The sequence below is a fragment of the Electrophorus electricus genome, chromosome 14, assembly GCF_041902795.1.
Source record: "Electrophorus electricus isolate QZ-2024a chromosome 14, ASM4190279v1, whole genome shotgun sequence".
NCBI classification, from domain to species: Eukaryota; Metazoa; Chordata; class Actinopteri; order Gymnotiformes; family Gymnotidae; genus Electrophorus; species Electrophorus electricus.
This window is the reverse complement of record NC_137510.1, coordinates 12,886,901-12,914,640: the sequence shown is the minus strand read 5'-3', so window position 1 is coordinate 12,914,640 and position 27,740 is coordinate 12,886,901. Positions and strand designations below refer to the sequence as shown.

Below are 27,740 nucleotides of genomic sequence, written 5' to 3'. Positions count from 1 at the left end.
GCACACTGCCATTCCTGCCTGTCACAGGTGATGTTGCCATGGCAACAATAAAAAAGCATCATCAATGTCTGAGCACCTATTTGTAATGTGTGTCGCATGGTCTGCATGGCTCAGTTTGGCTAAGATGACAGAATCAGACACTGTTGAGAAACATTAAAGTGTCACCATCACTGCAGTAGAGTGGAACAAGTATCAATCATGCTCTGCTGCTGATACCAAGACTTTAATCCAAAGACAAAGGACAATGGCAGAAGACTACTGGTGGCTAAAACTACATGTTTGAGGTAATTCTTTTCCATTTCAGGAGAACGAAGTTTGGAATTTTTAAAAGGGTGCATCATATACACACATAAAGCAGAAAACGTTTAGCAGCATGTCCTTGGTATTGTCGTATTGAGAATATTTGCCTACTGCCGCTAAACAAAGCTCTCATATTTCTGGCTGCAGACCAAACCAAATTGCAGCTATTCAGAGAAACTCTGATCAATAAAAACAAAAAAGGGGCCCTAGGGGTCCATGCAAACAGACGCGTAATGATGACAAGTAAGGTGCCCGTGACAGAAACAACTTCATTAACCTGCTCTGCAGGAACCCAATTTATTCAGACTGGACAAAGCGGAGGCTGCAGTCTCAGTCGCACTGGGTGAATAACGGAGATGCAGGAGCAGCGTTCATTGGGTTCCACTGCCTTTGCCACTCTCTGAAACAGATAATTCACTTGCCTACATGATCACATTATTAGACTGAGGAACATGAGGTGCCGAATAACACAATGACACATGTAGGGAGAGACAGAGCATGGTAGCTTGTGTTGGGCCTCAGCTTCACAGCACAGGTGCATCTGAGGTGGAAGAAAGAATGATATGCTTGCTCATTTGCTCCAATGTCCCTCTCCACCCCAATCATTTCCAGGTTCTAGCTCTCTCCATCACTCTCTGCCTCCGCACCACCCTCCCCTATCTCAGGATCTCATCAAAAGTGAAGCCAGGCTAGCAGAGTGCCGCTGCTGGAGCTGGCAGTCTCTGCTGGCTGCTGCCCAGGACAGCACACATGGGGAGTCATGGTTAAGCTGCAACTCTCCACCCCCACAGGTATTCAATAAACCAACCCCAAAACCTTAAAGGATGGTGGTTCAAATCTCCACACAATAGAATCCTAAGGTTCAGAAAATGCAGTTATAGCTAAAACTCATATCAGAAGACAAAGCTCACCAGATCTGCATGATCATAATTATTGGATTCATTTTAAATACACTGAAATGTTACTATACAATAATTTGTAAGGAGTTATTGAAATATTGTGTTTGTTTATTTTGAAGCAATAAGCAAAAAGAAGAAAAATAAAAAACAGAGTGGAAGTGAACAGTTCTTCCTTATGACCAGTCCTATCTGGATTCTGTGCATGAAATAATTGGATGATCCTTTGCAGAAAGCAGCGTGTGGGCATTTTGCCTTCCCTTTACATGCTCATTCAGGCTGTAAACAGTGAAGAGTAGCATTCAATGGTGAAAACAGTAATTATTTTAGTCAGGTCTATTTATCTAACCAAATTATGGAATCACTGGAATGAAGAGTTGAAACTGCACATCAAGGACAATGATGGTGAATGAAGTCGCAAGTAATAAGACTGAAACGCTTAAAACAATCATCACTAATTCGTTACCTTTTTTGTTTTCTTAAATATTAACAGGTCTGATGACAGTAAACCACTCACCTATTTCTATCTTCAGTCAGCCAAGTTTGGTGCCTTACTGCAAAGAGTTGGAGCTAGATATATTCTCATCTGTCCTCACTATGTGTCTGCACAAACAATGAAGGTCACTGCAAGCTGTTTGATCTCCTGTCAACATAGCAGGCTGAATACCTTATCCCTAAACCACAACAAAGGTTCTAAATGTTTTTTTGTTTGTTTGTTTTTTTAAAAGCTGGGCAGATACTCACCAACATGCTGTGGCAAAGATCTACCAATCAATCTATTCCAGCAATCAATGATGAGCATGGCTCAAAAAACAGGGACAGCCAAAAAATGACTTCCTATTTGCAAACTTTTTTCCAGTCATTATTTACCTCATTATGCACCTTTTAACCTTGTGCTTCCCTACTATAGACCCAGGAAAGGCTGCTGAGTTGAAGGAAGAAGACCTCTTGACTGTGGAGATGACAACAATTAGGTACTTGTAAAGCAGCAAATCTCTTGGACTGGTTGGATACCCAATGGACTTCAAAATATTCTCTCTTTTTAAAATATATGCTGCAATCTGGACATCCATTATGACCCCTCTTCATCCACTGTGCCAGAGGTGGTATTTTCATTTGATCCTAAAAAGGCATTTGACCAGGTGGAATGAGGTTCTTTTCAACATGTTGGGGAGGTTTGGCTGTAAATTCATATATGGCTCAGAATTTTATATACCACTCCAATTGCTGGCTGTGCACACTATCAATAATCTGTGTACCTACTTTGTGATCCAACATAGCACGAGACACAGTCGTTTACCCCTACTTCGTTTGCAATGGAACCACTTGCTCTAGCTCTAGGAAAACAATATGATGGAGCATACAGTTTTGCTTTATGTGGTTGATGTGGTATTTATATATAGCAACGAGTTTAGAGCCTTTCAAGAAAAAATGAGCAGATGTCTGTTGGCACTGGGGCTGGTCAGATGCTTTAGCTTCATTTCCTTTTAAAACTATCCTTGGGACATTCAAGAACTTTGGGCTATGGTTACACATATCCATAAAGTTTTATATGCAGTTAACTACCAGCCTCTATTATCCAATTCGAGGAAGGATACTGAGTGCTGGAACCTCCTACCTACCCTTCTAGATGGAAGAATTTACACAGTAATGTTCTGTATCTATTCCAGTGTCTTGCAGTCCATTTCTTTCTTTTTCATATCAAATAATCTGATACCAAATTAAAAGAGGTATACTGCAGAACTCTTATAAAATGGGAGGCACTACTGAATCTCCTGTATTGTTACTGGGTGTCCAATACATGACCCTTGCTATACTGGATAAAGAACAATGCCACTGTCCCTGAACGGTCAATTCTGGAGGGGGCATCCATTGTGTCCACTTCTATAGTACTATTATTCTATACTACTATTCACACAGCCCATTTCTAGATGACTTCTAATCCAGTTATCATACACTCAGTCAAAATCTAGAATCAGTTTAGAAGATCCCACTCCCTTAGGGGTCTGTTGCAAGCAGTTCCAATTGCACACAATCACATTTTTGTCACTTCAGTGATGTGGCCTTTGCTGTCTGGTCTAGAAGGGGTGTGGTCTCACTAGCTGATCTCTATATTGATAGTAATTTTGTCTCTTTGGAACAGGTAGTGCAGAAATATGATATTCCTACTTTTACAGATATTTGCAGCTCTCGAACTTGGATTGCTTTCAATTATACCTTCCCACTTCTGTTAGATTAAATTTTTAACTGTAAATCATTAAAAGCCAGCTATAAGCATAATTTATGAACTACTAAACACATACAATTCCATACCTATAGACCTCAGTATTAACAGCCTTAGATGAACCAGTACCAGAAGAAACAGAAGCAGACTTAGACGAACAAATATCAAATGAAACTTGGAACAAAATACAGGGATTTTTTTTCCTCTTCCAAATGTCTAAGGCATGCTGCTATACATTTTAAAATTAATCAGTCCTTTCCAGGTAAAAGCTGACAGACCTCACATGACTGATGCAGACACGACTCAGCCTCTCTGCTGCACACTTTGAACGTGTTCAAAGTGCTACATGTACTAGCAAATCATTCTGGCGACATTTTCTAGGATATCTGGAAAAGTATTCAAGCAGTCTCCACTCATTGCATCATTTGGTGTGGGCCCAGGTGAACATTCCTCTTAGTAGGTGGGAAATTAACATGTTGGCCTTCTGCTCTCTCCTGGCAAGGAGACAAATGTGTTTAAACAGAAAGACATCCATTCCACTGATATACAGTCAATGGATCAGGCAAGCCATGTACCATCTTAAACTAGAGATATGCTGTCATACTATTTGGCTTGTCATGCTGTCAGCTTCCAACAATGTAACCATTTTTTTGTCATTACTTTTATCTATTATTTATTTCACTTATATGGATGTCTGGCTGTGTATAATGTTAATGTGTGTATGTCTGGTTTGGGGGGGGGGGGGGCAATAGTTTACTTTTCTGCTGGATGCCTGTGATGTAATGTGAAAAGTAAGATAAAAATATCCTAATCACAACAACAGTAACAACCACAAAAAAGCAAAGCCCAAACTAAGATAAACTGACTTGTAAGAAACGACTACCTAAGCAAGCAGTACAGAAAAGTGTGGTGGAGTAATGCAGGTGGCTTAGCCTCTGGCGAACAGCGGAGGGGCTCATGGGAGCTGTAGGTGGATAACCTGAGTGTGGCATGCCTTCCTCTCCATCCAGCTCCAGCTGCCATAAAAGTGCTCTTCTGCTGCTATAGCAACAGACAGACTGTGCTCAAGTAATGTGCCTCTGCCCCCCTGCAAGCCAAGTGGACATTACACTGGCCAGAACTCTGCAGTGCCGACATGAAACGCAATGGAAAAACAGTCCCTGTTGGAAATCCAGTGCTATGCAGTATGGTGGGAAAGAACAGGACACCAAGCATAAACTCCCATGTGTCCCGAGTGAGTTTGGTGGTGGCTTCAGGGACGATAAATGGGGAGGGAACTGTAGCATTTATAAGCATACTGGCTGAAGTGAAACATTCCCCAGACACTTGGGGGGGGGGGGGGGGGGGGGTTCTGCTACTCTGCAGTGAGAAAGAGGAAGAGCACAAGGGTGAGGCATGTGTGTATGAAACATTGAGAGCATCCCAGAAAATGAATCTAATCTTAAAAGGGGGGGAGGGGATAGAGAGAGAGAGAGAGAGAGAGAGAGAGAGAGAGAGAGAGAGATGGGAGGGGAAGTGAGACTGAATGGAAAGAGCAGGACAAAGATGGGGAGTAGGGAAAAAGGGAGCGTGAGAGGAGAGCGGAAAGTGGCAGAGAGCAGGTCGTGGGCTTCAGGTGAGCAAGGCTGAGACAGAGGGGAAGGCAGTGGCAATGCGGGGGAAGCATGACTAATAGACCATAGCAGTAGGCCTGGGCTGAAGACATCTGACACACCATTATTCTGGCCTCATGATACAAGCCACTGCAGAGAAGCCTGGCTCCGTGACATGAAACTATGGTGCCTAAAGATATAAAATACCACATGATGAACAATGAAGCTAGGCCTCATTTGCTGTATTCATGCCTCTTTAGTACTGATACAAATTAGGCTGGTAATTTGTGGTCTTTTTAGTTTGGCTGCCAGTATACTTTGCTCCTGTCCTGACAGCTTGGTGCCATTACATTCAGACTGTCAGCCTGGTATGTAATAATGAAGCAACCAGCAGTGGATGGGAATTTTGATATACACAATTGTCATATTTGCTTCACCCAGTCTACTTGCCATTGCTTTAAACTTTGAACTCTGTAAACAGTTTAGGAAGAAATAAGGTACATTGCAATCTCTGCTCAAAACACAGCAAAATCTGTAGGTAGTGATGGATAAACATAACTACGAAAATATGAACACAATAGTTAATTGCATCAAATTAGCATCAGAGAAACAACCAGACTCCAAGCTGCACTTCACTGATTTTCTATTGCATGTCTTCATGGTCATCGGTACAGTCCCACTGCAAGTGACAGACATCCTCTGCAGACATAATTCTGCTGATATGAGTGCATAGTTAGTGCTGCAGTAGTAACATTGCTACTGGAATGGCAGCTGTTCGGTGTGCTCTGGTTAATCTAATGACTAGCGGAGGGGCTGTGTGGTTGGTGCTCTAGTGGTGCAAAGCAGGGGGCTGAGATGATTGGGAGCCCAGTGCCCTCTTCCGTCAACCTCCCTGTTAAGGTCAAGCCTCCCATATTCCTACAGGAATGGTGTAAGAGAGTGTGAGCAAGGGAGAGGGAGATAGAGATAGATAGAGAGAGAGAGAGAGAGAGAGAGAGAGAGAGAGAGAGAGCTGTACCAGCACTAATTCAGCATCTACCTCCATCAAATGCAAAGTCATCATTCAACCTGGAAGGTTTCTACTCATTGCTCATTTTTTATCCATGCTCTCTCTCTCTCTCTCTCTCTCTCTCTCTCTCTCTCTCTCTCTCTCTCTCTCTCTCTCTCAAGCTTGTATCAGAGATGACCCATTATCACTCTAGTTCTTTCCTTTCTCATGACCAGGGCTACACAGACATACCAATTGAGAAGTTACGTCTGACATAGCGAAGGTGAGAGAGGCACACTGGAGAAAGCACTATGTCAATGAGACAGAACTAATCTCATTGCCCCAAGATTCCAGTTACATTACAGAATTCACTGTCATTAAATAAGTAAAATAAAATACACTCTAAAATGGATAATATTTTTAGTGGATTATGTAATGGGGAAAATATACATGGAACATAATGGTAGTGGGGTAGCTGGGAATAGTGTACAAAAATACTACACACATAAAACAATGGAAAACTACAGTAAAGAGCCTTTGGTTTTTCATTCTGCCACTATTTCTCCCTGGTGACTCTGAGAAAACAAGGTTATCTCCTAAATCTAAGCACCTCTAGTCATTCATAATGCTGTGGAGACAAATGAAATATTCCACAGTATGGCTGCCACAATCAACTATTCAATCAGCAATATGAAGGCACTAGAACTCATTGTAATGTTTTTCTCATCTTCAGAATCATACTGCTGGAAATGCAGTTGGGCCAGTGCTCTTAAAGTGCCTTAAAATATTTAGCAACTTCACTTGGGTCTCAACATATCTCTGTACACTCAGCAAGAAGGGATTTAGCAAAATCTACATACTTCCAACTGTACAGTTTGAGGCAAAAGGAGACCAACCTTTTCCGATTGATTCTGGAGTAAACTATACACGCTAGGGACAGAAACTGGACCAAATATAAAAATCCATCTGCTGAGTCACTCCTAACTAACTGCACACGCTGAACGGACAAAATTTCATGGCTACACAAGTTTTCAGAAAAAACCTAATATGAATTTCTCTGTGAAAGTGTTAATCAGAATGTTTGGAACTACAATTGCAAACTGCACATTTTTGGATCTAAAACAAATACATGCACAGAGTATGCTGATAATGCCATTCTAACCTACCTAAAAATTAAAAATGTACTGTCATGGCAAAGCCCTCCTTGACTCTTTCCCAGGTCCGTGTGATGTGTGTGCGCGCGTCTTTACCACCACACTGCTCCCTTGTTAGCCCAGTTTGTGTCACACTTGTCTTTTGTCATCATTACTTTTAGCGCAGGTATTTAAGGTCCGCTGTGTAAGCTGTGCTTCAGCTGCCCTAATGTGCGCCTTTTATTGTGTTGAAGACTATTTACTGCTTGTTGTTTTGTCTTAATGTGTTGTTCAGTGTATGTTGCTTTTGTTTTGTCTAGTGTTTAATAAATGTTTGTTTTGTCACGGCTCGCCTCTGCATCCTGCCTCACCTCCCTTGTCACACCTACATCACATTTTGAAAATAACAGAGAAAATCATTTTCTGTATGTTCCTTGCAGTGTTTCATGCACTAACTTAAAAAAAAAAAAAAAAAAAAGACACTTATTGTTCACACTGCATATTTTACTGTAGTGCATTATGCAAAACTTGTGGGTTCAAAAATGATGCAAAGTGCATAAAACTTTTAAGCAAGTTTTTTTTTTAAGTGAAAACAGCAGTGTAAAATACATGCTGATTCTTTATGAAAGAGTTGACCTGAGTACCATTTGCAATTCCAAGATTTACAGCACGATGGCCTTCCACAGACAACACATTTCCATGCAGTTTCCATTACTGCAATGCAAGATTCTAAAAAAGTTTGATATCAGTGTCTGAGATTGAAGCACACACAGATATAAAAAGATATTTCATTTTGTCTCATACTTAAGCCCTCATACACAGTCAATGATGCTTAGAAAGAAAAGCACGAAAAATGAACATTTTCAAGTGCTGAGCAAGAAGAGAGCAGAGTGCATTATGTTTGTGTCTGTGTGTGTGTGTGTGTGTGTGTGTGTGTGGGGGGGGGGGGGTTACGCGGTCAATGGTGGTAATATGTTCTATTGTCATGTCCAGGACTCTTTCACCTCCTCTCATTTTATCATTGCCTACAGCCTCTAGCCACACCACACATTTTCAGCCTCTTTCTCTCTCTGACTCTCTTTCTCTCTCTCACAGGCACACAGAGCTAAAATTAGTGCCTCACTCTGCTTCACTGAGAAAAGAATGCTCAGTGGTGGGGAACAGAGCAGAGCCCCACGCACTCTTGAGGAGACACTGGGAGAATATGCTATTTCTGTGCCATTATGGACAGACGTACATATGCTTGCACACATGAAAACATGCACACAAAAACCAACAGCCTATTTCTTGCTGACAGCATATAAATATACAAAACAAGTGAAGACTTGAATACTCACAGAAACAATCAGGAAATTGAAACAAATCAATGAAGCTGGACCTATAAATTGAGAGCATCGGAACTGTAGTATTTTGCAGTAAACAGGGACCAAAATAAAATGAGCCTCCATGACTTCTCCTAACATATATCTGCTGACAAATTCTCATTCTAACATTACATTTAAAAGCTTTCAGTTATAATGGAAGAAACATTATAATCAAAGTAAAAAAATACAGGAGTACATGGCAGTCATCAGTTCACAACGTCTGCTGCAGAATGTGTCAGAACCTGTACTCACCACCAGTATGCATAAGCAACATGGCTCAGTTTGTAAATGTCTAAACGTCTGAGAGCACATTCATCTGAACAGTTAACAGCAGGACACATATGCCTATGCAGTCAACCTCTGTGCCTCTATAGCTCATATTTTCCCATGTAAAAGGGAAACCAAATTCTTGGACTTTTTAGGGGTCTTAGCCCACAGAAAAGACACACTCCCTTTTTATGTCCCACTGCACACTTAAAAACTGTATTTCAGTTGAGTGACTCCATTATCCAATATTCTCCCTGCAGCTTAGTGCAGCACCATAGATGCTAAATTACTGGAGGTTTGAAGGGCTCAGCCTTTCCCCTGTAGACTGCTAACACTGCCATAGAAACATAAAAACAGATGATGGGGAAAGAATGCCATTCAACTGGCCACTGATGCTTAGAAAAAAGCAACTACTAAATACTGAGAAAGCATGATGAAGACCTACAGAACAGGCGGGGAACACCCTCAAAATGGCATTTTAACACTGACCAATTTAGAAATGGCAAGTGAACTGTGAAGTCAGCTGCAGCCAGAGGTGTGAAGCTGGCTGAATTGCAATCACAAAAACAAGATGGATAAAAGCAATGCAGAAGCGACATGCTGACTGAACTGATGTGCTGTGTGCTTCTGTATGATGTGGATCAAAAGTCAGAAGTGGAAAAAATGAGAGTAAAAATTCATATTAAAAGTCCACATTAAAACACAGACAATTCTCCCTAACGGTCAAAAGGGGTTGCAGATCAAGAGATATATTCAATATTGACAGGGTAGTCAGTTTTCTTGGCAGGGCTATGGAATGCATACATAATATGCAAACTAATTTGCAAAAACATTTCAAAACCCAGTCAAGAAGATCAACAGACCTCAGCACACAACACAGGTTAGTGACATGGCTATTTCCTACCTGCAATCATGCTGTTCACCTCAATCTCCTCTTCCTCAGCTTTGACACGCAGATATTTTGGTGACTGGGCTAGCCTGGACAGAGGGGAGAGGGAGATAAACAAATAAGAGAGGAAGCAGATGTGTGATTATCTAGAAAAAGAGAAAGCAAGTCACTTCTCCAGGCCAGAGAATGAGTGTGCACTTTAAGAATGCACAGTGGCAGCAAGATGAGAAGATCCACACAAACATAAGCACTGCCTAATCTTCAATAGTGGTGTCTTAACCATAAATTACAAGAATGTGTTAGTGGCAAGTATAAAGTGAATACAGTGTACATAGCATAACTGCAAGCAAATTCACAATCTTTACAATGTAAAGCTAACACATACACGTGAATATCTGATACATGGCATGTGGATAGTACTAAACTGATAGTAATGCTAACTGTAGAGTACAATTTTAGTTAGCATTTCAGACTACTTGTGAGCAAACATGACTCAGCCTGATATAAAAGTCAACCATTTTTATGGTTTCATATTCTTGATTTAGTTAGCACACACAATTCTGATGAATTTCTAGGTTTTGCATGATGTTTTGCTATGTGGAATCTTTACGCGAATGTACAGATTCCAGGCATCAGTCAGTCATCCAACATTAGCTCCTAGTATCCGATATAATCTGGGTTTGACACAAACTCAGAGGAACAGAAGTTCTTTACAGACAAACTTTTCAGCTTTTGCCTTTCATATTAGGTCCCACTTTAAGCATGTGTATGGTTTATCCTACTACACTGAAATGTTAGCAGGAGTGCACTCAGTAGTGGCTGTGAATGTACTGGGGAAAACAAGTGGGAGAGTGCATCTGTAACAAATTAAGATAAAAAGATTTCAAAGGGCAAAGAGCCTCAGAAAATACCATACTATTTACACTGAGAGTGGAATGAATAAATGTCATGGTAAAAATGAAATCTCTAGTTAAACTATTTTCCTAATTATCAGGTTAGAACTGTCTCTCAAAGTAGCTAAATGTTACTATAGCAAAGAAACACAAGACATTCTTAACATTATGGTATTAGAAGAAATAAATGACCACTTTCATTTTTCCCCTTTGCTTATACTAAATGCATTCAGGTTAAAATAAATAAAATAAATAGAATAAAATAAAGTTAAAATAAATCTGCTTCCTAATTTTAGGCTACAGTGCCAAGACAGCAAGAGGAAACTGAAAACATTCTTGTTCTTACAGAGAGTTCATGGTATTGACTTGTTGCGCTCTCTGAGGAATTCTCCTGTATATGGTTTTAGTGGAGACCAAAAATTGCTCCAAAACATTGTTTTTATTGAAAGTCAAGCAGAGATACGATTAATTGATGGCAGCAAAAAGGGACTGTAGGAATACAGAGTGAGATGGCTGAGATGGCTGTGATATGGAGCTCACATCTCCTGCTAAAAACTACTGACATTAGACTAGGCCTATTTGATTATGCTTTTTCAGATGAGTCACACAGAAAACTATCATCCAGTCATCATTCTGCAGTGGCTGTCTGCTCCATTGTGTTTGGGGTGCTACTGTTTATCTTCCATTTCATACATGCTTAAAAAAATCCTCATGACACATTCTGCTTTTACAGAAACACGATCATCTCCTCTAACACCTACTCCTCTAGGACCACATTAACACAGCCCTATAAACAAACCAATCCATTTAGTATTAATCATACAGGTTAACATGGAACATATGTTTGGAATTGAACGCATGGGCAGGACAGTCTCACAGTGGCCATGGGAACAAGCACTAATGGACATGTGGCATGCACATTTACTTTAATAACCATGTCCATGTTACACAGTAGTGCTAAGGATCAGGATCATCATCATCATCGCCACTAGCTGTGATACAACTGTACAGAGGAATGAGACTGACAGTGTAATCCATGTGGACTACCCAGATCTTTAGTTAAAATACAGTGATGAGAGGGAAAGAGGTCCCCTTATCCTGCAGTCTCAGAGCGCATAATAATATAGTTTACCTCAAGGAAACACTCCAACACTATGAGGGAAAGATGGGATTGATTTCCTAGTAGTCCAATGTTATGCTTTATAAAATGCCAAAATTAAATGGTTTTTCATATACTCTGTCACATGTGCCTTAGCTCCACATTTACACACTATCCATATATTTGCTAGAGTCAATATGAATAAATCATCTTTCCAAATCTGAAAATTTCACTGGTCAACAGTGACTTTGCTTCCTGGAAAAAAAATTACATTTATTACTGAATCCAAATATGTTTTCAGTTTTGTCCTGAGGCTAAATACAGGCAAAATCCAGACATTGTATATTTCAGAAGTATGTCTATACACATTTTAAGTGTAATAACAACAACCTTGTTTATGAATAAATCATATATAATTAATCAATATATAATTATTTCAGAATTACTTTAAGTACTATAATTGATATGATTTCTAAATATGTACATTTTACTTATTATATTCATACTCATTTTTAATTCTAAAAATGGATTTGATTTCAGCATAAAACAGAATGAGGTCTACTTATTTTAGTTGGGAAGCAAAAAAAAGTGTTTTATAGCTATACCTATTTGAAATAAGGTGATCCAAAATAGTGCCATGCTCTGCATTTGGAACTTTGGGTTCAAAAGAAAAAGCCACTTATATTACACAGAGTTTCATCATACAGCCTCTGTATCATCAAAAGACCTAGTTATCTCATCAGACCTCAGTGAGAGCTTCCCAGCAGTGCCTGTGAAGTTCTTGCAGAGCTCTTATTGTGTAGTGGATGAGCTTGGTGTACCTGCTGGGCAGCCGGCCTCTCTTCCCCAGTGGAGAGAGTGCTTTCTGTCCCTGAGACACAGGTTCCTCCTTGTACTCCCGCTTCACCATGGCATGGCCTGGGGGCCGGCCGCGCAGCCGTGGGGCCGCGTCACAGCTTGCCAGCTCTGCCCTGAAAGAGGCAGGAAATATGCATGGATCATAGTAACTGTTCAGCTCTGCAAAGGTGCCCAAATAGAATGCAAGGGGCCCAGAAAAAATGCGTGGGGTTTGTGACTCACTTCAAACAGGGGCAATTTGCATTTAGATTGCAGTGAAGGATTAACATCTGTCCTTGTGCTAGTTACAGTCAATACTTCCATTACAGCAGATGGGAGCTGGTTGCCTCATGAGCCATAAAATTGTATCAATTTGTAAAACAAAAATTATAGTTTAATGCATACAAAGACAGACTAATACTTCCTGTATGATGTGTGAACCAATCACTTCTCTCATTAGAGAAAAACGTATGCATTGATGTTATAAAAGATCACAAGCAAAATGCTTCACACTCTCACTCACAAAACAAAGCAAAAGACTGATGCATTGTTTGGTTATGGCTCCAACTCATATATTCATATATTCATATATATATATAAAATTTTTTTTTATCACATCACAACAACATTCTGTCTATTGACCAAGTTCAGTAACAGGACATGCCTCAGCTAAAAAGGAAAACATCTCTTTGGGCATTCAACATTAAAAAGTGAGGTGATGTAACAGAGCAAGCTATGAATCACCATCACCAGACCCTAAACCACACCATAAATAAATGAATACAAAGACAATTGGACAGTCTCTGATCACCTGGGTAACATCACAAAGATTTAAAAGACTGACTATAAAAAGGTACCTAATGCATAAATAGATATGCACATAGATTTCACAAAAGGCGATTGTATTTATGCATGTGTATTGGCTGTGTATGTATGGATAATATCTATGTCACATGTTTGTGTATGTTAAGGTTGTATGCTAATTAATTCATTGCCACTTTGTTTTACCTTTACTCTCATTGGCTGGGGAGTTAATCTTTGTTATTCGGGGGGGGGGGGGGGGGTTACACGGGTATAGAGAGCCAAAGTGAGCAGGGAACAAAAAATTGCAGTCAAGGGAATGACTGTGCAGGAATGTGGATTAGAGAAGGTCTGCAGCTTTACAGCTTGACCTTACGGCTTGGTTAGATGCTTTAACTGAGAGAATGAGACTGCCCGTCGAGTTAGTGTCTCAGTTTTAACCTTGATGTTTATTAATAAAAGTGCGTATTGGTGACTATGTAAAGGAGTTTGACAACCATTTCACTTCCTAGTGAAACCTTACTTCCACATTCTTGAGACGCGGAGTACTGGTAATTGGATTTTTAAATTGAAGAATCACCTTGCAGCACTCAGCCATTATTTTTGACAAGCTCTCTGAACATCTGGCCTGATGCAACACCGTAACCTTAGCAAGGGGCGATTGTGCAATGGGAGGAGAAATGCAATTTTGCACAATCTCTCAGAAGATGTTTGGGGCAAAGCTGCCCCTGTACCATTGCATGCTGCTGTGAGTGAGACAGACATCCAGTTTGGCCACCTCTGAAGTTTCTGCTGAGGGAAAACACAAGATGAAGCCCACTGGCTCAATGCCGAGAAGAGTACAGTGACTGAAATCTAAAAGGTATTTCCTGTTCCACTCTTGTGAATTTGGGTACAGAATGAAGTGGTTAGAAACCCAGCCAGTTCTCATTTCCTAATGTGGATTTGTGTGTTGTGAAACATTACCGAATGTGGCCAGGTCTATACGAACAGGGCTGAGCTTGCTATGAAGGGTGATAATGAAACCATCTGAAATGACCTCAACTGTAAAAGAGAAACTAAATGCATCTCCATCTAGTCAATGAAGGTTTCATTCTCTTGACCACCATGCGCATGTTAGTTATCTTGCCTAAAATTTGGTTTATTTGCCATACTTCATTGGCTTACCACTGGCTTCAGAAAATTATGCTGGCAACTAGGTAATATGAGCTTTTAATATGAAATGTAAAAGATGTAGGGACCATGGTACTTAAAAAGATGTTAAATTAGCTAAAAGAAAGACTAGGATCAAAAAGATCCCCCCCAAAAATGTCAGTTCAGACAACCAGAGAGGCAGAATCAGACACAGTTGTGGGACTCCTAACCTGCTCTCAACATGACTGTCCTCATCCTTCACTTCATCCTCTTCTTCCTCTTCCTCTGCACATAGCCGCTTGGTTTTCTGTACAAAGTGCACAGGGACGAATGTGATCTGCTTCTCGCCTCCCAGCCGGTCGGGCAACACAGCCTCCTTCTTCATGTTGATGTCTGAGTATGGACAGCCGAAGGCACTGGGGCCGACGGAACGCGACAACGACAGACAGAGAGGAGAAGAGAACATAGTTGGTGAAGACAAGTGCACATGATGACACACAGCACATGGTTTCTGCTATAAAACAGGATGCTGCTGGGTACGATGCTGTGGACACTCGGCAGGATGCAGGTGTTAAGCACATGTGTGTAAAACCGCTCGGATATGCTTCCAATAGAAGTTGTGATTTATGCCATGACAGCTCGTACAGGTGGGAACAAGCTCTTCCATCAGCCAAGATAAGTTTGTCTATACTGTGCAGTCTTATTACAATCATATTATATGGCTACATATTACAAATGCCACACATGCAATATTAAACACATCATTGCACCGTTGAAATGACATGGTTAAAGACTGGCCAGTCTTATGTTACCAAAATTATTTCCTTTATTGAATCATGTGCTTGCTGTCATCCATCAAAACCAACATAATAATGATTGTGAACAACTGAGCATACTGAAAGGCAGGATGCTTATAGATCACAATAACATTTTTAAATATTTGGTAGAGTGCTCACTTTCATGTTCCAGCCTTCTGTGATATTAGTATAAACAGATACGGTGACAACAATTCAGAATATAGGGTAGTTATAAGGTAACTACAAAGGCATGAAGAGCTTGGCAAAAATAATTTATTTGTTTATCTAAAAACATAAAAAAAGACATTTGCTCACAGGACATACATATTGTGCACACATTAACTGTACACTGAATTTTCTTCTGATTTTTGACTTATGCATCTGAGCTGGTTCTTTGTTTAGTAGGCTGCAGCACTCTGCACTGATTGCTTTTTGTTATGAAAATGCAGGGGAAAGGGCCACTTTTTATTTAACTCCCTCACATCTGAACCACCATCTGGCCACAACAGCTACTTAACAGAAGAGTTGTGTTCCTGGTATAGATTAAGTACTGAAGTACTGAAGCATATGGCAACTTTAGTAATGAAACGAAGATTGATTAAAACACATTAGTCTTCCACTCAGGTGGAGACCTTTATTGCTTCAAGGTCATACTTGTGTATTAAAAAAATGACCTGAAATTGGTAGAGTTAGTTATGTCCAATTTAGAAACAGAAATTTAATTCAATACACAGTATTGTGTCTTGATGACAAAAGAAACAAAATGCACTCACCTGTTGAATCACAAATAAATTAGTGATAAAATTTGTGTTAAATTGGCATATATAAACAATTATCTTTATCACTGCACATGACAGTAACCAACACCATAGACAACGCGTGACAAAAGTATAAACTCAATGACGGCAATAGCCAGCGAACAAGTGTACCAGCCAGCCAGTTAGTTTCTGGTAACGCAGCTTCAAAGAAACCATGGGCAATTAGTTTACTATTCTAATCAGATAATAGGCTATGCCTGGCGGACTTTAAATCAGTACTTTTCAGGGGAGGTCTACATGAAACTCACCACCCAAGCTTGCACTGCTCATTAAGGAAGATCTCACACTTCTAGTGAGAACAGATGGAAATAAAGTGCCATTCAAGCACCGAGTCCTTTACCTTCACAGTTCATTACTGCCAAATAGCCAGGCTCCTCTTAAGAGCTGTAAGTATAGATCATGTATTTTATGATCACAAAATTCACCATGTTAAACAACTTGCTATAGTTTTAAAGGATAGTGCTGAAAGCCTCGCAATATGAATCCATATTACAGTGTAGATAAACACTTCCACTCTTGTGTGACTAACAGCAGGAGAAGGGAGAGTATGAACAGCAGTTAATGGTGGAAGATAATATAAGACACACTTCTCTAATCCATGCTGCTCTTGTAGAGAAAGTTCCTGCCTTGCACACTGTCCAGCTCTGCGATAGGCACTAGCCCCATGACCTTGATCTTAATTAAGCAGTTTAGATGAATTAATGAAAAAAAAAGAAGAAGATATAACCTACTTAATATCATTTGGGTTGCTCTCATGCTGTAACATGTTAGCAGGGACAAGGCGAGAGGCAGAATACAGATGCAGAAGGTTCTTTACTAAACGCGGGAAACCGAACAAGGGAGGCAAATAAAACAGACACAGACACAGGTGAACATATAAACAGGGAGAACTAAAACAAGGACTGGAATTAAGGAACAGACTAGGGGTGGAGAAAATGAAACCAAGAAACGGAACGACCAGGAAGCAAAGGAAAACATACACGACAGGGAAACTAGGGTGGCCAATTGTTACACATGCCAATGATATTAAGCAGTTTGGCTTTACTGTTATGGCTGTATAGAATATATACAATCTCTTCTAAAGAAGACTCCAGGTGTGTCACTGCAGTGTACAGCAGTAAATGATGGGGAGTTTGCAGTCACAACTGCAGTCAAGTACACAAAGTTTCCAGAGAAACAGGACATTTCAGGCAGAGATCCTTCATGGTGGTGGAGAAAAACTAGGATAAGGTCCTGTGGGACCTCCAGATTCAGGCAGATAAGCAAGAACCAAACAAACATTGGGACAGTAGACAAGATGTAGGAACAGTGGTGATAATAGATATGACAGTCCCAAGTGATGGAAACATTAAAAGGAAGGAATATAAAAAGCTGAAAAGGTACCAGGGGCTGAAAGAAAAAAATGGAATGATGAAGGCTAACACCAAAGCTGTCCCAGTGGTGACAGCGGCACTTGTAGCTGAGACCCCTAACCTGAAGGAGTGGCTCTAGCAGATCCCAGGGATGATGGCAACAATCCTAGTCTAGAAGAGCATAATCCAGGAATAGCAAAAATACTGCTCCACAACATCAATTCTCAGGTCTCCGGTAGAAGGGTGAGATTAAAAAAAAGGACTGGTGAGATTTTTAAAATATTCAGACCCCTTTACTCATTGCATAATTTATGCAGTGGTAGTACCTGATTAGTGTGTTGTGGCTTTGTGGATATAACTGCTGTTTTACCCTTCAATCTACACTTAATCACCTATAATAACAAATGAAAACATTTTTAGAGAGTTGCAGAACTTTATTTAAAATGAAAAACTGAAATCTCTTATTCACAAGAGGTCTGAATACTTTCTGAATTCATTGTGTCCGTCCACACACCCACACCCACACGACCTACATGGTATCATATCAGCAAAACAAAGCTATATAGCAAAAAAAAAAATCATTTAGAGAAACAACTGCTGTCAACGTAACTGGTGCTCCATTATGTAGACATGGATTCCATTCTACACAATTTGTGTTGACAGGGTGGTGGAGCTTTGGACACAATGGTGACCAATGCAGCTGTTTGATGCATGAGGGAAGCAATGGAAAATATGGAAAAGAAAGAGAGAAAGAAAGAAAGAATGAATATTTATATATGTGTATATGTATGTGTGTGCGCATGCACGCACGTGTGTGTGTGTGTGTGTGTGTGTGTGTGTGGGGGGGGGGGGGGGGGGTTCTACAGAGTTTTGGAGGAGTGCAAAAATAGGCTGAGGTGCCTAGATGTGAGGAGGCTAAAATTACTGCAGTCAAATGGGCTGTGCTTCACTGCATGGTGCCCACTCCTCCAGTACAGATGGCTTCCAGACAAAAATCAGTGTGTGTGTCAGGAGAAGGTCCTAAGATATCTTCTAGAGATCTTTGAAAGTGTTACAATAGGAGTAAGATAGGAGGTGCCAAGATTCATCCTATTTATAAGATGTCCTATTTATAATATATTTCCACAATAATTTTCAGAATTTAATATTACTATGGTTTACTGTATGTACTTTTTAAATTTTCCATCTCTCAACCAAAAAATGTCTAACAGAACACTTGACAATGCTGGAGTTTAAACTTGAAATTTCTGATAATGATGCCAGTGTCCCCAAACCTTCATATGATGAAGGAAACACAACACAGCATGATCCTAACCTCTGTGTCTAGGTCCTCTGGTAACTTCTCTTGTAAATAAAAATGTTTAACAGTGTCAATGACTGGCAGTACACTGAACAGGATCCTAATGCTGAGCCACAACTTAACATATATGACATCAAGTTGTGGCCAGTACTTAATAACGTGCATGACATCAAGTTGTGGCCAATACTTAGGAACACTGTGAATTAGGATCCCATTTCCACATGTCATTAAGTAAACAGTTTTCATTAAAAATGCAAGATACCTTATAGATTGTCTTAAAATGTGTAAAAGTCCATAAGTTGCATAATGGAAAAAAGGAAAACACTTTTTTTTTTTTTAGCAAATATACCAAACCTATGAAACAGAAATCTGAACAATTCTGATGCATTTTACATCAGACTCTGAGTCACCACTACCCATAAAATGTTCACCATCAGATCATGTCTCAACTCATGCAATTTCCATTAGTAGATAAAAGATCAAAAATATAGCACTCTGTTAGTGAGAGGAAGAAGTGGAGAAAATAATATTAAAATAGCCCTCAGTGATTATGCACTTATGCATGTCAAATGATGTTTAATTACAAGGAGCTTTCTGAGAATCTTTATTCAGTATAACTTGAAAATAAATCTAATAATCATGCCTCAGTGTATGTCACAATCAGCCTTTAAGATGCCATACCCATTTACTTCTAGAATTTTCATTTCTATTAAAGTATTAAAACACATCAATATTCTTCAGACTGGATGCCTTTCCTAATATATGACTGGAAAATATAATGAGCATCTTGGACATTTAAGTATTGTATTCTCTCTTGCATGCAACTCAATAAAAAGGTAATGCTATTGCTGTGCATAAAGTGAGTTTGCCAGTGACTGCATGTTAGGTTATGCAGATTTAATGTAAATGTTTCACTAAACTTGGATCCATGTCTGTGAATTGCAGATTGCCTTATAAACCCCATTTTCCTTGTTCTCTTTCGTGTTAATTAGAAATGGTTCTCTGATGGACATCTCTCACTCTCTTGGAGGATGATGGAAAGTGTATTTCATGAGGGAAAACAAGTTTCACTCCTAATTGATTCTTGTGTGTTTACCTGCCCAGAAAAGATGAAAATCAGAAGAACGAAGAGCAAAGCCCATGACTGCGTTCTAGGCTTTCCAGAACACTTGATGAAAAAAGGTAGGTTAATACATTTAAATCCACTTAAAACAGCGGATTACATTTCTTATTTCACTTTGCTTCACATTGCTCAAACTCAAACTAATTTGGCATTTCGCCAGGTTATCCAATATTGATTTGCAAAGAACAGGAGGAGACACAGTGATAGCCCAAGCATTGAGAATGCCTGATACAAGATATAAGAAACCCTGACAAGACAGAAGGCAGGCCGCACAAAGCTTAAGGAGTGAAATGAATGTTTTGCTGAGGCCATAACCTCCATCACAGCAGGCTTGGTAATATATGGTCAGGAGGGATCAGTACAGGCAGATTCTTGGCTGAGGATGGAGGCTGCAGGGAGTAACTAGCTTGCAGCCTCTGAACCATGGCCAGGACTGCTCCTCTGTGAGGGTCTCTGATAGTCCACTCCTGTAGAATGCCTTCTTCTTGGATTAATTGTCTAAATACGTGCCATGTCAGTAGAATCTTTATTGTACTGCCTCTGCCTGTCCCATACACCATAGAACAATATGGAGAAACTTTTCAGAGTTAATTTTGCCCTGCTCTGAGGTCAAATGCTTTTGGGAGAACTGCGACATTAAACTATAAATAAATAAATAAATAAATATATAAAATGCATTGTCCTACCTGTGGTGTCCTGTGTATTTTGCGCCTTTGATGTGGCCCACTCCCCTGCAGCCTGGGGTTGGACACACTCCCTGTGTCACGGAGCTCTTGAGGTCAGAAGGCCCTGCATATGCTGGAACAATGTATATTGAGCACTTAACTCACATGGCTGAAGTTCATCAATTTCCTTCCTGAAAATGTAAAAAGTCTTAATATTGAAAGTGCTGAAACAAACCTCTATTAGAGGAGCACAACATATCTGCAGTTGATACAAAAAGTGTCCTTATTGACAAATAAATATGTCTTATCGTTATCGGTTCATTTGAGTTGATCATTACAACTCATTCTCTTTTTGAGTGCTTTAGTTTCTAGCCATAAAGCTTCTTATACCTTCAACAGGCTAGTGCAAAAATGTCACTTAAAATTTCAGAAAATTTAGAAAATAAAATCCAGTGAAACCATTTTTGTTCACCTTTGTGTTAACTGCAATGCATCTCTCATGGATGACTGACGTTGCAGTTCAGGTGATGCTGTATGCCATCTTTTGTTTTTGTTCTGTTCCCATGTAGTTCTGTTTTGGTTTCTTTCCCTGCAGTGCCTCTTATGTATGCCTATTCTGTATTGGTTGCAGCTATGTCTCATTTTTCTTGATTTGTCCAAGTATTTATACCCATTATTCCCGTCTGCTTGATCAGTTATTGTGGCATTCTCCTTGTGCATGTTCACTGTTGCAATTGCTGAGGTCATTTTCTCTTTATGCTCTTTGTTTTATGTTTCATCTTGCTTTTTTGTATGATGTTATCTGGTAATGTTTCATTGACTCCCAGTACTTCAACCACAGACTATATTAAGGCTTCTGAATATGGATTTGCCCAAAATAAACATTGTTCATCCCCGGAAATGCATTCTGCCTCGCCTTACAGTATGTTTATAATTATTGCAGTGTTTGATTTACCTGATACATGGCTATGTAAAATTAAACACTGATCCATTTTTAGAGTTTCACATATCTTACTCACTGCACTTCATTTACAGATGGTAGTTTGAACTTGCTTTAATATATATAATGTTAAAATTATTGGTTAATCATCATCAGTTGTATCAACCCAAGTAATCTATTGGAGCATCCCTAGATAACTGCTGCAGTGTGCAGTAAGCATCTTTCCCCAAAACCTCCAAATGTGGTTATGGTAAAGGGTGTTGAAGAAACATGAAGCCTACATGCATGATACATAATGCAAACCACTGAAATGACATTAGGATATTGTTTTTCTCCCCATAACAGCTTGCCTTTTGTATTCGAAGTAGCAGTTTTATGCAGAAACCCAGCACTGTGCAAACACTGCTTGTTATATTACTCCAGAAACAATACAAGCAAATGTGATTGCGTTTGCCAAGGTCGGAGTTAGAGGTGAAAGACTCTTCACAAGTTTCATGGGAATTTGATAAAAGTAAGATTGATCATTGATTACCCAGAACACTGAAGACACTGCGGAAAGCTAATGTCTTGTATGTAGAACACAAGGTTCCTTTGAATAACTGACATTTAGTGAAGCCGTTTCATTATGTATTCAAATGAGTTTAAGAACAGAGCAGGACGGGACAGATCTGATAAAAGTAGCTCAGTCTCACACACACACACACACACACACACACACACACACACACACACACACACACACACACACACAAAAAATCATTATTCATGTCCACAATTTTAATTAAATGCTAGCTACCTTTTAATAGCTAGCATTTAATATCTACATAAAATATGAATTAATGGATACATAATTTAAGATGTAAAATTATTTGAGAGTAGAGCCACTACTCTGTGGGCCCCTGATCAGTTTATATTTTCTTTACAGTATACGGTTGTTTGGGCTCTGTTAGCTGGCTACATGCATAAAGTCTTTCATAGACTTATGTAGTTGATCAGTTCTTTTCATTTCACCACTATGGAAACAGGCTCAGATACAGAAAGAGGTGACATACATGTCTCTGTGACATATAGAATGTCCATGATGCATAATCAGAGCATGTGTGGAGCATGGAGTTTCACACATATCTGCTAATGTTTGCAGACTTGTGATAATCATGTATTATTACACGATGTGCATGTTATGTAGGTCTGTGTGGTGTTCCAAGGCTGGGCACCTTGGAGTCAAGTGCACTCACTCGGTGGTGGTTCGAGGGGATGGCTTGTCCTTCCACACCAGCCCACAGGGTGAAGTTCCGGCAGGTCAGAGTCTACCCAGAAATCAAATTTTGAGTGCCAGCCATCAAAGTGTACCTGGTGTTAGAGTTAAAAGAGAACGCCATCCATGTGTCAATAATCATCAAATCTATTAATTGAAAAATACATATGGTAATGGAAATCTTTTTTTTGGCCAGTGCTGAGATTTTAGAACTTTAAAATAGATCTAATGAGAATTGCACCCTTGCTGGAAACTCAAGACTCAATGGACAATAGCAGGACAATATTTTGTCATCAGATATAATCTAATTACGACAGAGAAATCGGTTTTGTGATTAGTCAGCAGTTGATACTAACTACAAAAATATTTTAAACAAAACAATGAGGTACAGTGAGGCAAATTTCATTAAAGATTTTCACCTTTAAAAGCTTTAGCTTGCTGTGTAACCAATGGGATGGCTCTGATAAAGGGTTTTTATTAAAAATGTCAAAACCTTCCCGGAATCTGCATTCATTAGGCTTCATGTGAACCACCACAGCATGCAATCTCTGATGCAACTCTGATGTGACTTTATTGCAGTGTAAGAGAACTGTGATAAAACTACTGAGCTTTAGTTCCACCAAAAGTGAAATTTTCGCAAATATCAGTGAGGGCTGATCAACCTATGTCTTGAAAGCATAGTTAACTCTTGTTTTCTATTTTGTAGTGTAAACAAATTAATAATACTCCTACTCCTTAAAGAAGTATGAGCCAGTGGACCAATACTTAAATGTTATGCTGCTAACAGTTACAAGCTGTGCCAGTGTAGTATTTATTTGCCTCAGCAGTTTGAAAGTGTCTCCTATAAAAAATGCAGAAAGGATAAATAGTCCTAAATGAAAATAAAGTAAAGCTGATCTAAGACTGACACAGTAATGGACATCTTGTTGAATTTTTCAGGTTTCTAATGAGTTGCCCTTAATGGGAACTGCTCTAGGCTGACAAGATATAGAGCGTGTCTGATTAAGATGAATAGTTGTTTTCAAAGAGGAACAGGTCAAAATCAATGCAGTCAATGAGTTTTTTTGCCCCACATTAATTCCACAGACTCCTAATAGCCGGAATCGGATCATATAATTAAGAATTAGTATGACTAGGGAGATGCTTTCATCAGTCATAAAAGGCATTAAGAGACGAAGCCAATATCACAACCTACAACCAGCTAATAGCACTCTGAGAGCCTTTTGCAAATACATACCACACCTGTAAAATGTATTTATGTACAAAAATCACACAGTCTCATGTGTATACAAGTAGAAAATATTTCTACTTTTAAAAGTAAAAATGCAGATGACTATTTTTATGAAAAAAATCATTTAATGCCATCAACTCTGAGTCGTCACTAAACACTAGAATTATGAAAGCCAGACTAAGAGAAATGCTCAAGTGTCTATTTAAGATGTAATTGCCAGGCATGGGAATGGTTCAGTACATAAAAAAATCAATGAAAGTGTAGAACATTATTACAGATTTAGAAAGGAGATGAATATTCTGAACATAGACAAATCAGTTTCAACAGAAGCCTTGACTGCAGCATTTGAAGAGGTTGGGTGGCACAATAGGCTAGTGAAATCGCCATATATTATCATCACCATTATCAACCCAGTCATCCAACTAGCACAGCACACTTTCTCTTTATGAGAACTGCATATTTAAGCGTCACTGGTAGCCAAAAAGTTAATTAATTGTATTTTACTTTTAAATAAGTTTAATCATTTCCATTTACAGAAGCAGTTTTATAGAAGTAGTTTGGATGTGGGGGAGAGTGTTTTCATTCAGGTGCTGACAAAAGTGGTTGTTGTTAATTTGGCATATGTAACGTGCCTGTCAGGACATGCAATTACACAAAGCCACTATTAGAGAGATATCACTTGAGCTGATCTGCAACTGGAGTTTCCATCTCTTCCTTGTCTCTCCATACTCACCTTGACTCTGTAGTCTTCAGTGTCCACAACTGTGGCCACACGGACCAGCATTGGGTTTCGCCTGTCCACTGCTTCTAACTTCATGTTGATCTGGAATCCATGAGGGGCCCTCTGCACACGTACAACATTTATCAAACCCTTCACTCAGCTTTACGCCAGGAGCATAAACTGTTTCTGTGGTATTTACAAGTACAGGCTGCTGCGAGGATGAGTTGGGCTTTCTATAATTTAACTGCCATTCAGAGTTTGTTCTGCCTCAAGGTTTGCTTTTTCTTTTTACTAAGACATGGTGGTTGGGATTTATCAATAAAAGAGAAACATTATGAAACACAATCCTGCAGTACAATTTAGCAGTGCTCAGAAATAGAATGACATCAATACTTCAATATGCACATTCAATCTCTCTCCCTTACGCATACAAGATGCACAAATGCACCTATAGAAATAGGTATGCATGCGCAGACACACCAAGATCTAAGAAGGTGCAGGCATACCCACCACCCACACACATACCCACACAAAACATGTCATCTCTTTTGCTTTCTCAGACGTAGAAAATGCTTTTTTGTTGTGATGTGAAAGCCATTCTCTGCTTACCATACAAAAGGCTTGGCTTGAAACTGCAGAAGAGCCACTATCTTCTAAGTATTCATCCCATACAAAATGCTCTGGATTGGGGTGTCCTTGAAGAAAAGCCAAAAAACATAATCTGAGCAGAAAAAGGAATGGTGCATGTTTTTGGACTCATTGGTTTGGCTACAAGAGCAAAGAGATGCATCATAAGTCCTTGTGTGACGGAAGCACATAGCTGTACACTTTAATAAAGGCCCAAGACCCCACACCTAAATATCCTCTTCCCCCTAACTGAGAGCCATATTCATCTGTGGTTGCACAGAACATCAAGAAAGCAATAAAGTACTCAGCATTATGCACTGGAAACAAATATTTAAAATATGACAGTTCCTAGTATGCAGATATACGCACTTTTTACAGTTTTTCATTACAGCAGTAGTAACCTTTAGACATATTATACAATCAAAATGGGTTGGGTTTCTTAAAAGAATCATAAAATAAAATGATCTTAAAATTGTAGAGCAAGTAATACACTGAACACTCTCATTTAAGAAGTTCTTAATACCATGTTGTAAACCTGATTGATATGCTGTTTCAATATTATACAGTGCACGGACGTCAAAAAAGTACCAATGAGCTACATTCCTCCTGATGAGAAGCCAAAGGGGGGGAGAAAATCACACAACTTGGTGAAAAATGTTCCCGTGGTGGCCTTATCCCTTTAAACTTTTCATAGCAAATTCCTCTCAATCCATTCCATATATCAGTCTTAATTCATTGGATTGCAAACATTTCTCTCTTGTATTAACAGAGTTTCTTGGATACAAAGCTGTGTTTAAAATAATGGGAGGATACACAAGGTACAAAAAGGAATGGAGGTGCATCCGAAGGACTGCTAAAAAGCAACAGAGAGCCCAGTGTGCCGTTTTAACTCCGGAATAAAGACGTAGCTTTACCAAAGCCTATCACAGCTTTAGCCTTGCATACACACACCCACACTTACACCCCCAAACATCCCTTATCTATAATGAAATCTAGCCAACATACAGGGTACCCATGGTAGAATCCCACTGTAACAATCTACATTTTTGGAATTTGCCACTCTTCATATGGCTGCAACAGCATTCTCACGATAATATCTTCCAAGAATAAATGACCAAGTAGGAATAGTTGAGCTGTGTCTGAGTTAGGTGCAGCGCATGGTTCATAACCTGTTTGAATTGTGCAGTCTGGGAGAGTGACTGTGATCCTGCCTGCTTTCTTCTGACTGCATCCGTAGGTATGACTTGGCTGGTTTAGCTGTTTTCTGTCTGCTTGGATTACATTTCCCTCCATTATTTATACTACCAAAGTCCACAGTCTAGTGGTTGCCTCTCTGGCCCATCTTGGTAGCCTTTAAGAGAGACAGCCATTCTCCAAAAGGTCCCCAAACACTCAAATGCATGTCCCTGTGCTGAGGAATCAACAGCAGCTTAATATATGATAATGAAAGCCTAATATAATACTAGAGTCAGGGTTTGTGCACACACATGTGAGAGTGTGTGCATGTTTATTAGGGGTTCAAACACCATATTTGATGGAACCCTATTGTACATTTTCTTCTTTTTCTTCTGATTCTCCCCCTAAAACTACTCATGCAGACCACACTGTAAGTCATGCAGAAATGAAACTTAGTCATTTGGTCCAAACTACTCCACCCTACACGAGCTCAGTGCTGAACGTTCTGACATACAAATTTTGAGGCTAGGATTTACGGTTCAGAAGTTGTATGTTAATATTAATCCTTGGCTTTTCCTGATATCCCCGTCTCTGCCCATTAATTTCTGCTATGATGACTTTTTTGATGATTTCCATAATATGGAAAATCTATGTTTGTGAACTAGTCCTAGGGTTTTCACCTTATCTGCAAGAAATTGTATTTCTTAGAGTCTAAATCTCAATAATTTAATCTAATTAATTAATAAGCATCAAAAACATTTGACATTTGCATACATTCAATAGTTTAGATGCGAAACTTTTACATAAGCAGCTGAATTTCACCAATGCTTTCATTAGATTTTGAGAGACTGATATGGCAGATCATTTTAAGGCGATTTGCCAAAACTGTCCAACATTGTTTAATATGGAGTGCTACAATATGCAAATATGCAATGCAAATATACCATATCCTCATCAACAGTCAGCCCAAAGTTGAAACTTTGCATGTGGTTTCTTTGGGTGATTATTGGGTCTCCTTGATGACGATGATATAGCCGTCAAGACATGGCCATCATTAACCAGTTAACGGTCATCTGACATTTAACAGGACTGGCACTGGCCAATCCACATGAAACTTGAATGGTATGTTCAGGGCCACATTTTGTAAAACATGTTCAATGTGAATGCCATTCTATTTCAAACGTGTCCACAAAATCTTGGGATCAAAACAATGTTTCTATGAGACAGATGAAATGGCTTCTTGGAATATTTTTCTAAACTTTACAGATTATGCGGAATTCACCATTGTTTAAAAACTCCTTTCAAACCTTTTCAAGTC

The 27,740-nt window shown here is 39.4% G+C and overlaps 1 protein-coding gene across 5 annotated transcripts in view; it reads right to left on the bottom strand.

The window, feature by feature from the left end:
• l3mbtl4 (L3MBTL histone methyl-lysine binding protein 4) overlaps positions 1–27,740 on the bottom strand; it is a 58,713-nt gene that overhangs the window by 13,349 nt on the left and 17,624 nt on the right. For 4 of the 5 annotated variants that reach the window (XM_027002475.3, XM_027002484.3, XM_081695994.1 and 1 more), the window contains exons 11-17: positions 25,229–25,314; positions 24,632–24,742; positions 22,648–22,762; positions 20,494–20,605; positions 14,648–14,833; positions 12,467–12,616; positions 9,669–9,742 (exon numbers count right to left, since the gene is read on the bottom strand). In XM_027002475.3, the coding sequence (XP_026858276.2) occupies positions 9,669–9,742; positions 12,467–12,616; positions 14,648–14,833; positions 20,494–20,605; positions 22,648–22,762; positions 24,632–24,742; positions 25,229–25,314 (834 nt within the window). Of the gene's footprint in view, positions 1–8,470; positions 8,512–9,668; positions 9,743–12,466; positions 12,617–14,647; positions 14,834–20,493; positions 20,606–22,647; positions 22,763–24,631; positions 24,743–25,228; positions 25,315–27,740 lie in introns of all 5 variants that reach the window. The other variant, XM_027002494.3, reaches the window with a different exon arrangement.